Source organism: Alligator sinensis, unplaced genomic scaffold (assembly GCF_000455745.1).
Source record: "Alligator sinensis unplaced genomic scaffold, ASM45574v1 scaffold1156_1, whole genome shotgun sequence".
Classification (NCBI taxonomy): Eukaryota; Metazoa; Chordata; order Crocodylia; family Alligatoridae; genus Alligator; species Alligator sinensis.
Window position 1 is genome coordinate 1579272 of NW_005842296.1, and position 17924 is coordinate 1597195.

General features: G+C 43.6%; 1 protein-coding gene across 2 annotated transcripts in view; it reads left to right on the plus strand.

Moving 5' to 3' along the window:
• Positions 1-17548, plus strand: part of SLC25A27 (solute carrier family 25 member 27) — a 31961-nt gene extending 14413 nt beyond the window's left edge. Inside the window, exons 3-9 of one of the 2 annotated variants that reach the window (XM_006028218.3) lie at positions 6838-6922; positions 9084-9206; positions 10065-10177; positions 10879-10963; positions 14008-14100; positions 14609-14711; positions 17165-17548. In XM_006028218.3, the coding sequence (XP_006028280.1) occupies positions 6838-6922; positions 9084-9206; positions 10065-10177; positions 10879-10963; positions 14008-14100; positions 14609-14711; positions 17165-17236 (674 nt within the window). In that variant the 3' untranslated portion in view covers positions 17237-17548. The remainder of the gene's footprint in view (positions 1-6837; positions 6923-9083; positions 9207-10064; positions 10178-10878; positions 10964-14007; positions 14101-14608; positions 14712-17164) is intronic. The other variant, XM_025209591.1, reaches the window with a different exon arrangement.
• The last annotated feature ends 376 nt before the right edge of the window (positions 17549-17924 follow it).

The window sequence follows — 17924 nt, forward strand, 5'->3', positions numbered from 1 at the left end:
GGGGGGGGGGGGGGGGTTAGACTAGATGATCTATTCATGTCCCTTCTGACCCCTAATTACTATGAAACTATTAATATTATAAGGGAACATTAAGGCAAAAGTACTCATGGAGCCAGCTCTGGTGCCAGAGAATCATAGAAAGCTAGGGTTGAAAGAGACCTCAGGAGGTCACATCTAGTCCAACCCCTGCTCAAAGTAGGACCATCCCCAACTAGATCATCCTGGCCAAAGCTTTGTCTAGCTGGGTTTTGCAAACCTCCAAGGATGGAGCTTCTACCACCTCTCTAGGTAACCTGTTCCAGTGTTTTACTACCCTCATAGTGAGAAAATTCTTCCTAATACCTAACCTAAACTTCCCTTGCTGCAACTTGAGACCACTGTTCCTTGTTCTGTCTTCTGCCACCACTGAGAACAATCCAGCTCCATCCTCTTTCGAACCCCCCTTCGGGTAGTTGAAGGCTGCTATTAAGTCACCTCTCAGTCTCTTCTTCTGTAGACTAAATAAGCCCAGTTCCCTCAGTCTTTCGTTGTAAGTCATGTCCCCCAGCACCCTCACCACTTTTGTTGCCCTCCACTGGATTTTCTTCAATTTGTCCACATCTTTTCTGTAGTGGGCGATCCAAAACTGAACACAGTACTCCAGATGTGGCCTTACCAGTGTTGAACAGAGGGGAATAATGACTTCCTTGACCTGCTGGCAACACATCTACCAGTGCAGCCCAGTATGCCATTAGCCTGCTAGGCAACAACTGCTGGCTCATATTCAGCTTATTGTCCATTGTAACCCCCAGGCCCTTTTCTGCAGAGCTGCTGCCCAGCCAGTCAGCCCCAGCCTGTCCTAGTGTATGGGATTGTTTCATCCTAAGTGCAGGACTTTGCACTTGTCCTTGTTGAACCTCATGAGATTCCTTTTGGCTCAGTCCTCCAATTTGTCTCGGTCTCTCTGAATCCTAGCCCTACCCTCCAGTGTATCTACTATTCCCCCAAGCTTGGTGTCATCTGCAAACTTGCTCTATGCCGTCTTCCAGGACATTGATGAAGAAATTGAACAAAACTGGCCCTGGGGCACTCCACTTGATACCAGCTGCCAACTAGACATTGAGCCATTGATTACTACTCTCTGAGCCTGATGCTCCAGCCAGTGTTCTATCCCCCTTACGGTCCATTCATCCAGCCCATACCTCCTTAGCTTGCCTAAGAGAATGTTGTGGTAAACCGTATCAAAAGCCTTGCTAAAATCAAGGAACACCAAATCTACCAGTTTCTCCACATCCACAGAGCCAGTCATCTCATCCTAGAAGGCAATCAGGTTGGTCAGGCATGACTTGCCCCTGGTGAATCCATGCTGACTGCTCCTAATCACCATCTTCTCCTCCAAGTGCTTAGAAATGCATTCCTTGAGGATCTGCTCCATAAGAAATATGTATTTCAGCATTGCTGCTCCCTCTTCCATTTTTGTTCTGAGTAAGACTATCAATGGTGCCACAATCTGATTGTCTATGTCTATAGGTACAGGTGAAGTCATTGGAGGTATAAATCCAAAAAGTAATGTGCTAGCCTACCTGGATTTCCGATTTAAACATATGAAGTCTGCCATATGCAGAAGTTTATTTAAAACCAGTGATGCTCAATTAGGGTGCTACGAGATCCTTTCAAAGGGTACCACAGAGTGTGGCTCAATAGTAGCTCTGTTAGGTGTGCAGACATGAGTCAGAAAATAAATATGGAAATTTCAAATAGGAATCCATAGTATCAAAAACAAGCTGACTTGTTTTGGTCTTTCTGAGCTCTTTGCAACAGAAGAATTGCTCTATTATTTTTCTGTAGTAAAAAAAATGAGTGAAAGCCACAAGTTTGTGTTTTTTGAGGGTGCCTTGAGCCTAAAAAGGTTGATAACTCCTGATTTAAACCTTTCTGCCTGAAGATTACCATGGGGATCGTAAGAGTTCAGGACAATCTCCTAAATTCCATTTGTACTGGGTGCCTTTTGGAGCCTCTTCCTTAGCCTGAATGTATTGGGGCTGGAAACACCTATGCTGAACAATGCTGCTATATGGAAAGCTGTAGTAGCCTTCTGGCCTGGGTTGTCTATGCTCCGATGCGATGAATATAGCATCTCCGAATGTTTGCTGCTGCCGCCGGTCTATATTCAGTTCTGGTGCATGCATTTTCTCTGAATGTGTCAGGTACTTGTATTTATGTTTCCTGTGAAAATTCTCAGTTTTTCAAGTACCCCCCCTCCCCACCCTCCAGCCTCACTCTGAGCTGAAATGCTCTCTTTGTTCTGAAGTGCCTGAAGTTGTTGCACACAGTTCTCATGATTAGCTTCGCACTCTTTTAGCAGCACTGTTTATTTCCAGGGAGCCTTTTAAAGGATCTACTGCTATCAGTATAATGAAGCTTTTTACCTTGCTTTCTCACAGGTGAACTAGGCTTTTATGAGGATAGGATAATCTTCAGAAGGTTTTGTCCAGGTTCTCTAAGTGCTGAGAATCATCATAGATATTGCTTTCATGAAACCAGGAACACTGAGGGTGGGTATAAAAGACTGTAAATTATGTAGGGACTTCTGTATGCTGCAGCACAAAGTGAATGAACTCTTGGACTGCTCAGATCTTGTTCCCCTGCTGGGTTCCTTACATGTTAGGGGGATGAGTGTTGTGTTTTTTTAATCAACTAACAAAATAATCCAGAGCACAGAACTTGGGGCATTTGTAGACGTGCTTGCACTGCAGTGCCGGGCACTTTTAAAAGTGCCCAGTGCTGTGGCACATACATTTGTATAAATGGCAAAATGAGCGTCAGAGCTGGGAAAATGGTGGCGGTGCACTTTTGAATTAAAACACATCAAAGGTGTTTTATTTCAAAAGCACACCGCCACCATTTTCTCAGCGCTGACGTGTATTTTGCCGTTTATACAAATGCATGGGATGCAGCACTGAGCGCATCAGTTCGCATGCAGAGCAGACTCCATTAATTGAATCTGCTCTGACGTACTGGGATCAGACAAAAGTTTGTGTATGTTTATGGTATATGTGAAATACTCAGACACTTGGGAAAGTAACGTAGCAAGACACAGATAGCCTTATGAATCTGAGGTATGTTGAGGACAACTTTTTGATACAGAAGGTGGAGAAAACTCCTGGAGAGGTTCTTCTAGATTTGACTGTGACTGGGCATATCTGCATGTGCATTTACGCCAGTTTAAATTTACTGCTCAGTAATTACTGTGCAGTAAGCAGGAATAGGCTGGCGTCTACACATACAGGTGTTAAAGTGCATTAATGCTGTGTGTGGACTGACATAAGACTAAAGTTAGTCCTATGTCAGTCCACACACACAGTGTTACTGTGCAGTAAGGTATCTACATGTGCATAACTGTGCAGCAATTAATCGGGTGTAGATTTGATACCTGCATAATGCAGGTATCAAATTTACACTCAAGTCAGGGTAAGTCACCATATTTACTGTGCAGTTTGGGCCTGCATGTGTAGACACACACCTGTATCATGCAGAAATTTCAGTTACTGCGCATTAAATGTGCATGCATAGATGTACCCAGTAATAAGGAAATAGTCTTGAGAAGAAAAAGATGGAAGGCATGTTGGGTTAACAGTGATCATAAAATGATAGTCCATGATCCTTTGGAAGGGAAGGTGGGAGAACAGTAGAATAAAGGCAATGATTTTCAAGAAAGCAGGCCTAAATTCTGGTAGATAATTGGTAGATAAGATTCTATAGGAAGCAAGAGTATAGAAGAAAGATCTTCAGAAGAAATGGCAATTTCTTGAAGAAACGATATTTACAGACATAGGTGCAAATAGCCCAGTGCAAAGGAAAGGGTGAACTTGGCTAAATTGTTCTCAAATGGCCAGAAATTCAGCAAGGAATTGTCCAAAGAAGTGGAAACTAAGTCAGATTACTAAGGATGTGCATAATGAGCATGCAAGATCAAAATTGGAGAGGCCAAGGCACTTTGACCGTTTGTAATCTGCTCAAACTGAGTATTTGTCGAAAGCTATATTGGAACAGAAATACAGATTGTATCTTCTGCTAAAGAATAGCATACTGAGGCATACAAGAAAATGGGACGCTTATCATTCTGAAGGTTAAGGTCTTCCATAAACAAGCTCTTAATGAGCAGTCCCCAACTCTGGTAATTCAGATTTGAGGTGAGACTGGAAAACATTGAGTATTTCCCATCCCTTGGAAGTCAGGGATGGGAAATTCCAAGGGATTTCCCATCCCTTGGAATAGTCAGATTCATAAGACTATTTTTTCACAGAAAGCTGACAATGAAGAAATCCAACATTGCCTAAAAATGCAAGTGCAGCCTTCAGACACCTGAGGAAATGGGTGTTTGAAGATCACAACATCAGACCTGAGACCAAACTCGTGGCTTATCAAGCAGTCATGATCCCCACTTTACTGTACAGAGCTGAGACACAGACAACATACAGGAAACACCTCAAGTCACTGGAGAAGTATCATCAATGCTGCCTGTGAAAGATCCTTCGAATCCTGTGGGAAGACAGATGCACCAACATTTGTGTCTTTTTGAAAACAAACACCATGAGACAATGATCATCTGACAGCAACTTTACTGTGCTGGCCACATTACCCAGATGTCCAGCTCCAGACTCCTGAAGCAAGTCTTAGTCTCTCAGCTCAGTCAAGGTGTACACTGAAGAGGAGGGCAGACAAAGAGCTTTAGGATGTCCTCAGGGCCAACTTGAAAAAATGTATCATCAACATCAACTTGTAGGAGACTATCACCCCGGACCACCTCAAATGGAGAAAGGGTCTGCTGCAAGAATCTCAGTACTTTGAAACCTTATAATGACAACAGAAGATGGAAAAATGGGAGCAGCAGAAACAGCATGTTGTGGCCCGAATCCAGCATCCAGAGATACCCACCCTGCATAGAGACACGTGCCTGACTTGCAACAGAGTCTGTCAATCCTGGATCAGCCTCATCATCCATCTTTGAACCCACAAATAAGGCAGTCACGGAAGACAATCATCCTTGACTGCAAGGGTCTGCCAATATCTATATCTATTAGGGATGCACTGATAGAGATTTTTTTGCCCAATACCGATGGCCGATTTTTAACGAGCCATATTGACCGATACAAGGCCCCCGTGGTGAGGGCGGGAGTGGGGCTGGGGCAGCTGCACTGGGGTGGGGTGGGGCATGGGACAGAGCTGCAAGCAGCTCGGCCAGAGGGCAGGGTGGAGGAGAGCAGTTACTGCCACTGCATGCACCCTGGGAGGTGCATCAGTTAGTCTTACTCAGATCAGATAGTCTTACTCAGATCTGTGCACAGGATGAGGGTGGGCTGCCACTGCGGGCTGGGGCCAGGGCTGTGCTGGGCTCTTCCCTGCAGTGGGGGTTGAGCTGGGCTGGGCTCAGGCAGTCGGCAGCAGTGCTGGGAGCAGGACTACTGGGGGGCTGCAGTCTCCCCAGAATTCGCCGTAGCCCCCTTCCCAGCACTGCCCCTGCCCACCCTGACTGCAGCCCGGGCCAGCCCCACGCCCGGAAGGGGCCAGTGCAGCCCCGGTCCCAGCCTGCAGTGGCAGCCCGCCCCCGCCTTGACCTCAGCTCCTGGGGCATATGCCCCTCATGCTGTCCCGGGACACATGCAGCAACAAGAGCTGCCCCTGCCCCATGGACAAGCCATTCACAGCTCCATCCCATGCCCCGCCCTGCCCTACCTTGCCCCAGCTGGGCAGCATCTGCCCCTGCCCCTCCCCTGCCCCAGCACCAGCCTCACTCCCTCCCACACCACAGGGGCCTTGATCTGCCCCCCATGCCCTTCCTTCCCCCCACGACAGACTTACCAGCCCAATGCTGGTCTTCATGCTGCCGGGCTGCGCTCCAGACTGTGTGCATGCTGTGGTTGCACGCATGCATGCAACATTTATTGGCCACATGAGCTAAAAAAAGCCAATTGCTGATACTCTCAATTTGCCGATCCGATATGGGACCAATGTATCAGTGCACCTCTAATGTCTATATCTATACCTGTATCTATTTCTAGGTATGTGATCAAGGCTGTTTTACTCCGTAATGTTTTCAGTGATCAGTTATATGTGTTCATATATTAACCACAATGAAATGTACTTATTGGTTTAAATAGAGAGAGGTATGGGGAAGAGAAGAAACAGATTTACTGTACTTTGTATTGTAATCTGGTCTCAAGGTGTCCTGTTAAATTTGACTTAATTTGAAAATTCTTAATCTCCCCTGTCCAAAATTCACCATTTGGTCAGGAAAAACCCTCTTATCTTGTTTGACACTGCTTTGTATATGATTTTGTACATTGTTAATTTCACCTTTAATGAAGGCAGAGACTGAAAAGAAATTCTTCGCTGAATGCATGCTAGCTACCTGTGAAATTAGTGACAGCATTTGATATTTGGCCTCTCCTCATTAGATTCACTTTGTGTCTTCTACAGCAGCAAATCTCAAAGGGATGAAACCTGGTGGAGGGAAGGCAGAGGTTTCTTTAATAGGTAGTCTGCTAGAAGTTGAACAATCTTAGAGTGCCAATGAGATGGCCAGTGAAGTAAACAGTTTTATAAATGTTGGCATATCTTGTGTTTGCTGCAAGAAACAGCTTGGTGAAAGGCTCTTTTAGGTCAAAAAGATCTTAGTTAAAGGCTCTGCTCAATCTCTTCTGCCTCCACTTCTCAGCTGTTTAAGCCACTTGGCTGCTATGGTAATACAGTGAAGATCAGAGCCTGATTGCATGTTACAGAACTCTGTATTTTTCCATGTACAAACAAAAAAATGAATATCTTGAACCTCTCTCTTCTACGTTTGTTTTTCTATAGTATACAGTGGAGTACGGATGGTTGCTTATGAACATCTTCGTGACTCTGTTCTTGGCAGAGCTGAAGATAAAAGCTTTCCTCTCTGGTAACTGTTTTACTACTTATTCTTGGGGTTCTTTTTTTTTTTTTTTTTTTTAATACCAGGTCTTTGAGCCCTAAAAAGGGTTTCCTTTTGCAGTTCAACTACAGAAGAGAGTTGCACATTGGTTTAACCTGAGGTATTGAATTTAAACTGATGTTATTAACCCAGTTTATTATTCCAGTTAAGAGCACCTTTCTTGGGTGTAGCTAAAGTCAGTAAATTGGATTGCAAGCCATACAAGGAGAAGTTGAGAGAAATACATATAGATTGTCTGGAGGAAAGGAGACTAAGAGGGGACATCAGCTTTTAAATGTATTTGAAAGGCTGCCACAAAGAAGAGGAGGAACAACTTTTCTCTAGCTACAGAGTGGGGCATGAGGCAATGCAACAAAGTAGATTTAATCTAAATCTCAGGAAAAACTTTTTAACAGTAAGAAGAATGGGACAATGGAATAAAAGCTGCAGTGGAATCTCTGTCACTGGAGGTTTTCAAGAAGATGTTGGATAGATATCTGTCTGAGACCATCTGGAATTATTAATGTTATATTTGTGCAGGGGGCTGGATTAGATGACCCTTGAGATCCCTCCCAATGCACTGTCTGTCTGGGAACCAGTTTAAATAAAATTGAAATAAGTATGCATACAGGTACTTCTAGCAGCTTTAGTAAATTGGTCTAAAGATGTGTTTAACTGAAATCTTTGCAGTCAAGACCACAAGTGAAAGCAACCCATGTGCAGGGGGCCAGCATAAGGTTTATGCAACACTCAAGTACCATTTATAAGGCATTAATGGGCACATAGTCCCTGCACTGGCTCCAGGCACAGATTGGATTTCACTGATATTCGCCAATAAGCAAAAGTCAGCAATCATCAATGAATCCCTCTATTATGAATGTGTACTATTCAGGCTGTTTATACAAATATTTTTTCTTCAGTCAAACATTTATTCCAACCTTAGATCAAAAATTTAATTTGGAAAAAATGTTCTTCATATGTGGGTAAAGCACACTTTGTTTAAAACTTAAGTGAAAAGTGGTGTTCTTAAAATGAAATAGTCCTGTTGTGATAGAAACCTAAATGCTGTGTATGGGACACTGGGCCTGCTCTTTATGAACTTGTTTGCAAGCCAGAACCAATGTGGCTACTTAGTGTCTATGTTGGAAACGGGAATGGGTGTAGTGTGTCTTAGCATAGCTTTGTCTTTGGACAGATATATCCCAAATTGGTTTGAATAAGCACTACAGAAAATCCTGAAAAAGGAAAAACAGAAAGTGAATCTAGTCAAGTAACAATGTGCCAATGGAAAGTAATTTTTGAGAGGATTTTTATTCTTCCCTACTTCAGAAAACAGCTTCTTTTAGCAAATGTAATTATTGCAGTGAACTTTTTTTCCCCTCAAAGAAACACTGGAAATGGAAATCTGTGCTAAAAAGTACCATATGCTGCAGCTCTGTGGACATGGCAAACTGTGGCATGCTGGGGGATTTCACAATGGAACTATATCCAGAGACTCACAAGTCTGATGGATCTTCTTGATCCATGTTGAAGCATTGAACATGCTGAATGCTTCTTTCAGCCTGATGACCTGCATACCTACTTGCTCTCAATTTTGCAGGTATTGTCAGAATGAAAGTAGAGACACTTGGAACGGAGTGAGGAAGGATTGCCAAAAACACGGCTCCCAAACCCCAGCGTTGTCTATATTTTTGGTTGCTTTAAAAAGGATTTGTTTCCAGTTGCTTTCCATGTAGATATAAGAACCCGCTAAAGGAGATTGGGATTAAAGGAAAATAAATTAACCTCTGGCTGTCTTGGCCTTCCACTGAAGGCCTGTATAGTTAGTAAATGCAACCAGCATGACTTGGGGATACACATTAAATGCTTTATTCTCAGGCCACCTTTAACACTGTGAAGAAAAGTGGCCTGAATGTTAGTGATCATACCAGCCCACCTGTGGTTGCTGCAGTCATTAATTCAGTTCTGGCTTTCAAAACTATTAGTGATTATTTAAAATTTTTCATCTCACCTGGAGGATGCCACAGAAATCATTAGTTAGACATTAATTCCCCCTGTGAAAATAAGCATTGTGATGTCAGAGTTGTTCATATTGTGTGTGGATCCTGGAGGGTAACTGAAAATGGTGGTTTTCATTACTATTGCACAGGAAAGCTGTAGTAGGAGGGATGACAGCGGGTGCCATTGGTCAGTTTTTTGCCAGTCCAACTGATCTGGTGAAGGTCCAGATGCAGATGGAAGGAAGGAGAAGGCTAGAAGGGAAACCATCACGGTGAGTTCTCATTTTAACAGGCATTTTGTTTGTCATTTTTGGTAATTCTTTTGGTGTTGCTAATTGTCATATGGTGTGGGACAGACTTTTAAAACCATGTCCATATATACTTGAACCTAAATTACACATACATTACTGTTTGAGTATTTTCTCCTCGGAGAGGAGCAAAACTCCATGTGGAACTTAAATGACTCAAGAGAGAGGTATTTGAGACCTTGTACAAGTCCTTTTTCCAGATACACGTGGGGATGTAATAAATGATGCATAACTATCAGAGGTCTTCCTCATCTTTTCTATCAAGTTCAGCTCACTAAAAGGAGCCTGGACTGATAATGTTACATGTATATATTTGTCTGGAGGTCATGTGTTCAGATCAAGTCAATAGATGCTGTATCTCTTTTCAGTGTAGTTGGAGGATTTCAGTCTCCGTAGCTTGTCTGTTCAATACTCTTTTTCTAGTGCACAGATTCCCATGAAAATTTAAAAGTGAACAACCAACACAACTGGTAGGGGCTGGAGAAAGCACAGGAAGCCCTGCTAGAACAGTGGGGGCAGTGTTTTTGGCAGGTGGGCTTCTGTTCTGCTTTATGCTTCCTTTCCTATGCTCCCTGCCCAATTTTCTGTTTTGCTTTCTGCCCTCTGCTGCTGTGCTGCCTGTTGCCTCCCCCCTCTGCCATGTGCTACATGCAGAGACTACCAATGCCACTTGTGGCAGGATGGCCAACCCTGCCCTAGAACATGGACCGCATACCATACATTTGCCCTTCACCAGATTTTCTATTTGCTTGTCAAATTAATTATTCTAAAGACCTGTGAGATGCTACAGAAAAATGCTGGATGGTGTTGTTCCCGTTCTAGATTTCGTGGTGTGCACCATGCATTTGTGAAGATCCTATCTGAGGGAGGAATACGGGGCCTATGGGCAGGATGGGTGCCAAATGTCCAAAGAGCTGCTCTTGTAAACATGGGAGGTAAATGCATTAGCCCAATCCCGAGGTCCTTGTGTGGCAGTCTTCTTTTAATCCTCCAAGACTGGATGTATTTACATCTGTCAGCCAGTATATAACTTCTAGTACCATACACATTTGGCTTGAAGATGAATATAAAAGGTCAAAAAAGTCAGCATGATTCAATACAGCAGAACATCACATTTAAGTTCAGGACTCCTGGGATATATTCTGAAGTCTCCCATTAAGTTTCTATCAGACTGCTGATTTTCATTTAAATTCCAGATGCTTTACCTTGTATCTCCTTCCAAATCTCCAACAGGTAAGCCAACTTTAGACTCCTGCATACTCACCTACTATCACTTTATCCAAAATGAGGATAACAAATCGATGAAAAGTTACAGAAAGGAAAAACACTAATCTTATCAGTGTAATGTGGATTAAGGTTAAACAGGAAGGGGGAGATGTAGTTTTGCAGTGGACAGAAGATTACACAGTAGAGTGTATGCACGCTCACCTGTCTTTATGATACAGGTGGGGAGAAATGGAGAGAAAGCTGTAGATGCAGCTGATGGCAATTGGAAAGGGGAGCAGAGTGCCTGCCAGAACAGTGGTACTCATCTAGTCAGTGGAGTTAGTCCCAAGTCTTTAGCTCCTAAATTGATAAGGAACCCTGATACCATACAACCTTTCATCATGCTTGTTTTCTCTGATATCCATTGTAGATCTGACCACTTATGATTCAGTGAAACACTTCCTACTACGGAACACATCACTTCAGGACAATAGCGTGACTCACAGCATGGCCAGGTATCTGCTTTTATTCTCCCCTCACACACTGAACAAGACAATTCTTAGCCTGTGGCTATACTACCAGTGTTTGTTGGCACGGCTGTCTCAGTCACAAGTGTGAAGAGGTGCAATCTCTGAGTGACCCATCTGGGGCAGCCAAAGCCCCTGATGCACACAGAGCTACATCAACCAAACTGCACTTTTACAGTAGTTTGTTTCATTTCGGGGGCGCTTTTTATGCAGGTACAAAGGACTACTGCTTTGTTGCTGCATCCATAATAGGAGTCCTTTGCTGTTGTATTAATCTGGCAATAAATTCATAAAGTATTAACCACAGGCAAATTATTGAGTGTTTTTAAGGCAATTACACTGCTGTCTCTCTGCCTTCCAGCTACTGCTTCTTTGGAGGCAGCCATGCTCTGGTAAGTAAGACTGAGAGTATAGAGAAATGGGTTCTATACATAGGGCCAGGTCTGTCACTGACTTGCTATGTAATTCTGGGGTAAGATGCCTTTCATAGATTTCATAGACATCAGGGCTGGAAGGGACCTCGGAAGATCATCGAGTCCAGGCCCCCGCCCAAAGGGCAGGAAGTCAGCTGGGGTCATAGGATCCCAGCAAGATAAGCATCCAGTTTCATCTTGAAGGTGTTCAATGAAGGCGCTTGAACCACCTCCGGTGGCAGGCTGTTCCAGACCTTGGGGGCTCGGACAGTAAAGAAGTTCTTCCTTATGTCCAGCCTGAAACGATCTTGAAGTAGTTTGTGACCATTCGACCTCGTCATCCCTTGGGGCGCTCTGGTGAACAAACGTTCCCCCAGATACTGGTGGTCACCCCTGATAAACTTGTAGGTGGCCATCAGATCACCCCTGAGCCTGCGCTTTTTCAGGCTAAAGAGCCCCAGGGCTCTCAGCCTGTCATCGTAGGGTCTGCTTCCCTGACCTCTGATCATGCGCGTGGCTCTTCTCTGGACTCTCTCAAGCTTCTCCACATCCTTTTTGAATTGTGGAGCCCAAAACTGGACACAGTACTCCAGCTGCGGCCTCACTAAGGCCGAGTACAGGGGGAGAATGACGTCCCGGGATTTGCTTGAGAAGCATCTATGGATGCAAGCCAGCGTTTTGGTCGCTTTACTAGCCGCCGCATCGCATTGCAGGCTCATGTTCATTCTGTGGTAGGAAAGTAAGCAGTCTTTCTGGAAATATTGGTGTGGATGCTTTGCCCCAAAGTTAGGTGTCATCGGCGAACTTGGCCAGTCCGCTTCTGACTCCAGTGTCCACATCATTAATGAAGATGTTGAACAGTATGGGTCCAAGGACAGAGCCTTGGGGGACCCCACTGGTCACAGGACACCACGATGAGTGACTTCCATCGATTACTACCCTCTGGGTCCGACCCCGGAGCCAATTTTCCAGCCAGCGGATCGTGGAGGACCCAAGGCGACAATTGGCCAGTTTCTCCAAGAGGCGATCATGGGACACCAGATCGAAGGCTTTCTACTTTGTTTCATTTACCCATGCTGTAAATGGAGAGAATTATACTTTAAGACTGACAGATAAAAGTGCTAGATGACATTTAAGTTATTAAATACCCAGTCTTAGTTCAGTATCCATTTCGGTTCAGTATCAGTTCCATCCATATTTGATCTGAGCCTGAAAGGCATTATTTAAATTATTACAGAGCAGACTAGTAAAAACCTCAAATTCTCTGATCATATAAACACAAAATGTTCTGCCCTCAAGGAGCTGGAATAGGAGCAGGCATCAGCCCTTAAACTGTCCCTCTTCTCCTCCCCCCCACACTTCTCAGCCCTGACACAATTTGGAGTCTAGTGTCAGATCTGCAGCTGGTGAAAAGTACCATAACTCCATTGACTTTAATGAGGTTATGCCAGTTTACAACAGCAGAACATAGGGCCTGGTCATCTGTGACTTCATCTCTGCACAGATTTTTTCCTTCCCTAGACTTTTCTAGTGTTTTGTCCCTGTCTAGTTTTATTTTTGCTAGTCAGTAAGAGAGAGGGATATCAGCCCTACTGCTTCAATAACCAGTCTAGGAATGAAAGACAAACTTTGCCTCTCCCCTATTTTTGGTCTATTATGACTCTTTTATATCTTCTTCTATAGTACCTGATCCTGTCAAACTGGGCCCCAGCTAAACAGACCATTGTTCTGATAATATATATATATAATCTCTTGTGCTTTCCAGTCACTACCACGGTTGCTTTGATTGCACCACTCAAACACATCCAGAATTAATTACTCTGAACTCTGGGATTGGTTGTGCTTCTGGAAGTTGTTAGTGATGGGCCACAATCCTGCTGGTATCAATCAGCATGACTCCATTAGTCAATGTAACTATGCTAATTTACACTGGATGCCTTTTAGTATCCCATCTACTCTGTTCTATTCATTTGTCTTCTGACACACTAAGAAATACTGTCCTTATGAATTAACATTTATTTTTCATTCTATAGAACCATTAAAGTATGATTTTTTACAGCATTTCTATTTCCCTTTGTACAAGAGCATGCATTTGTACATGAAGTCCTATAGGCGTGGACCACACTACAAAAGCCTGCAAAATTTCCAACTGTATTTTAAGGATTGCACCAAGGGCAACTACTGCTGAGGAGAGATTTGAAGAGACAGACCTGGGACAATTTCTGCCGGTTTTGTCCCGAGTGAGAAATCCATGTTAATTTATTATAGAATAATAGAAAAGTAGAGCTGCAAGGGATCTCAGTAGGTCATCTAATACAGCCTCCAGCTGAAAGCAAAATAGTCCCTGACTAAGTCATTTCAGTCTAGTGTCTGTCTACCCTCCTATTTAAAACTTCCAAGGATGGAGATTTCATAACTTCTCAAGGTATATTTTCCAGCTACATATTGATCATGGATTTTTCGAATTATCTAAGAATTATGAGGAATTGTACTTGTGGTTTAATGACAACAATCCTAAAACATCTTATTCTTGTAACTGAGTTCCCAGTGGCTGAATGGAGGTGGCATATCTATGTGTGCTGTGGATGTGTGCTGTTCACATACTGTTTTTGTTGATAGTGGATGTTCTGGCCTGGTAGCTGCTATTCTGGGAACTCCTGCCGATGTAGTCAAAACCAGGATAATGAACCAGCCAAGAGATGAAGTGGGAAGGTACAGATCTTTCCAAGACGATGTTTCTTGACTTCAGCAGTAATTTGAGGTCCAAATTTCCCGCCCCCCCCATCATGAAATCAAGTGAAAGGTTCTTATTAACAGGGATTTGGATCAGTTCTCTACTTGACATTTTTTCTGATTGCTTTGGTGGCTTCTTGTGCATATAAAAGCTTTTTGGTAGGGATGGTCCATAACTATGCTAACAGACTTTTTATTTACTGGAATGAATTCATTGTTGATTAAATGCAATTGATTATGGTGGGGATATCTATATATATATATATCTATAGCTATCTATATCTATCTATAGATATATAGAGATATATGTGGCTGGGATCTTATTTTTAAATTTAACCATTCATTGAAGTTCTAAAAATTGATTGTAGTTGCGGGGAGGGGGAGGGGGGGAGGAGGGATGCAAGGGGTGGAGAGGGCCAACAGTCATTTAATGCTGTCTGCTTTTTGTATTTGTAACCTTTGCTTTATTTCTGTTTCTCCTTGCTAGAGGCTTACTGTATAAGTCCTCTACAGACTGCTTGATCCGAACAATACAAGGTGAAGGATTTATGTCTCTTTACAAAGGGTTCATGCCAACCTGGATGCGAATGGTAAATGCTATTTGCACTTATGTGTTTATAGTTGTAGAACTCTGTATGACAAACTCTGAAAGTTCTTTCCATCCACTAAGACCTTATCCTGACAGGTGCCAAGTACTTTCATTGGGAGCTTTAGTTCACTGGCAGTTTTGTAAGAGGTTCTCAACATCTTGCAGAATCAAAGCCTAGAACCTGGAGTAGCATGGAACTTTTTACAGCAGTTCTGACACTGAAATGCCTGTGTTGTTGTCCTTTCTCATATCTACTATGTCAGGCAAAGGGGAGGGGGGGGGGCACTTTAGAGACTAACTTGTTCAGAAAGACTTGTCATCGGGTGGTTTTCATGTGTCATCAGTGTTGAAGTCTCAAGAACTACGGTGTTGATAGAGTCGCAACCAGGAGATTCTAACACCAATCTTGTCTTAAAGAATGACCAGAGGGTTGGTTTGGTGGCAAAGATTTGGCCAGATTTATTGGCTACAAGCACAGCCTTAACATGTTTTGGCCTAACAAGTACATCAGACCAGGAGTTAATGCATTTGCACCTGTGACAAGGGAGTCTGCACAATACCATGCACCCTCCCCTAGGCCACTATAGTTCCCCTGACTTCCAATTCTCCTTTTATATGATGATCAAAACAAATTGCATATTGCATTCCATCGGTACCTTGCATATCTCAAATTGTCTTGTACCAGGGGTTTGTTTCTCATTCTAGCCTTGTCCTGGTACTGGACTATCCTCTACCTTGTACCACCATCTTCCCCTCCCATCTCTTGGTAGGAATACCCATCTGGTCCACATGCCTAACTTTATGTGAGGAGTTCACACATCAGTAAGGTTTGCTGGTTGGGCCTACTTACATCAATGCTTTAGCAAAGCCTTTGGTGAACAGTATATATATGGATCAATGCTCCAGTGAGGCCTACAAAAGACTAACATGGCATACTATGTTATAAGATTTAAACCTAACTTGATGTTCTCTAGCTGAATTGAATTAGCACACTTCTACCTTTACCTCTGGGCTTAAAAGGTCTGCCACTAATTGTGAAAGTTTAATCTCTTTAATTAAATACCTTGATGACAGGCTACATAAACCCATTAGATAGATTCACATCACCAAACATTCCTGCAGGCTACGTGACTGTCAATGTTCTGTTCAAGAGAGCGATGTGGCAGGTCAAGACTGAGGTGTACTTTGTGATTGTACAGCAAGTGCCTGTCTGCCTTCACTTATCTCAAATTACATGCCATGGGGAAGTAACTAATATAGCTATAGCTGAATGACTATACCTATCCATGGAAACACCTTATCATTATCATTCCAAAATAACTGCTTTGCTTTCTTCAGTTTCTCCCTACTTCCTTTCCCCGGCACCCAGTTTTGCGCTCCCTACCACCATCATTATTGTTTGAATCTGGTTTTTTTTGCTTCTGTGCTTCAGGTCAGTTTCTTGTCTCCTTTGCATTCAAATAAGGCAGCTTCTTGCTGCATGGTGCTTAGTTATTGTCAGGGGAGCACAGGAAAGGGTTTCCCTGCTGGCAGTTCATGTGCCCAGCCTCACAGTGACTTGCAGCAGCTCGTAGGAACGGCCAGTTGCAAAGAGTCTTGCATAGCCTCTAGGCTAGAGCAGCGGCATTCAGCCTTCTAGCCCCACAAGGCAAATGAGTGGCAATGGGCTGGTATGCAGCTCAGATCCAGCACTGAGTTAGTATGTGGGATCACTCTGAGGGTGCATTTTGGTGTGCTGGCCTGGTCCTGCATGCTGGATCTGGCCACATACCTGCCTGGTGCCATGAGCCTGTGTGATCTAGCATACAGCTCACATCATCTGGCCCATGGGGTCTGGAAATTTGGCTGCAGGCCAGCAGCAATTAACGCTGCCACCATTCCCCGACCACCACATTTCTGACCTCAAGGAGAGCTCCATAGGCAGGATGACATGGCCTGGTGGGCCAGAGGTGAGAGTACCACTGGGTTAGAGCATGTCCAGTCTTGTCAGAATATCCAGGGGCTTAGCGTATGCTAGTAGACCTGTTCCAAATGGCAAATTTGGGCCATTTCTGATAGAAAGATCAAAAGGCACTCTCTGACACAATTACTGCCATTTAGCTGTCCTTTGCTCCAAAGCTTATCAGCTGAACAGTTGTAAGAATTTTTTTAACATGGCTATTTTCAAGATTTATTCCCCGCCCCCCCTCCCCCAAAAAACAAAATCTGCTGGAAGCAAACACCAAGCAAGGAAGGTCCTAAATGTTGTCAAACTGAAAAGAGGGTCTTATGAAAAGCATCAGGTCACCTTAACTACAGACATGGCTCCCGACTCCACTTAAAATACATAAGGACATCATCCCTAAAAGGCTTTATAATCTATCTGAGATAAAAACAGTTTAATACTGTTTATCCTTCTTCATAAAAACACAACTTTTGTTCTATCATTTATCCTTTCTGTGGTTGCTTTTGCAGGCTCCGTGGTCATTGGTGTTCTGGCTCACTTATGAACAAATCAGAAGGCTCTGTGGAGATAGTTCGTTTTAAAATCTTTTGAAATCATGCCCAGTCATAAAACAGATGAAGAATTACAAATCCAGTAGCTCACGAATTAACAGTACTTTACCAGAAAGGAATTAACTGGTAGTAGTATCACACCTCAAGATCAATCCCCTTTCGTAGTCATTTAATGCTACCTGCTGATTGCTGCTTGGCAGATGACCATATGTGAACTAAACTGGTGGGTCCATACAGCAAGTGTCTATTAGGGGAAAAAATGCTGCTGCACTTGGTCGTAAACATCAGCCATGCCGGGAGATGTGCTGCTGCACAGTGTGTATTCTTCGGATAAATAAAGGACTCCAGTCATTCATTTGGAGCCTGTCATTAGTATTACACCCATGCACACACAAAAAGAAAATGGACTAACTACTTATCCCTTCATAAATGTTGATAACTTCTTAGCAAACCAAGCATTGGTTACTAAGAACTGTAACAGGTGAATGCAATTAGACTATCACTGCTGTAGCCCTGACTTCAGGGTAGGTTTTCTATAACAAGAAGAATACAGTAAAAGCTCTGTTATCCAGCATCCTTGGCTGTTTGGGCCGCTGCTTCTCTCACCACGTCCGGGTCGTCACCGCCCCTCCTGCAGCATCGCCCCCCTCCCTGCGGGCCCCATGGGACAGGGAGGTGGGCCCCGCCCAGCCTTTATGCCCCCAAGTCATGTGGGTTC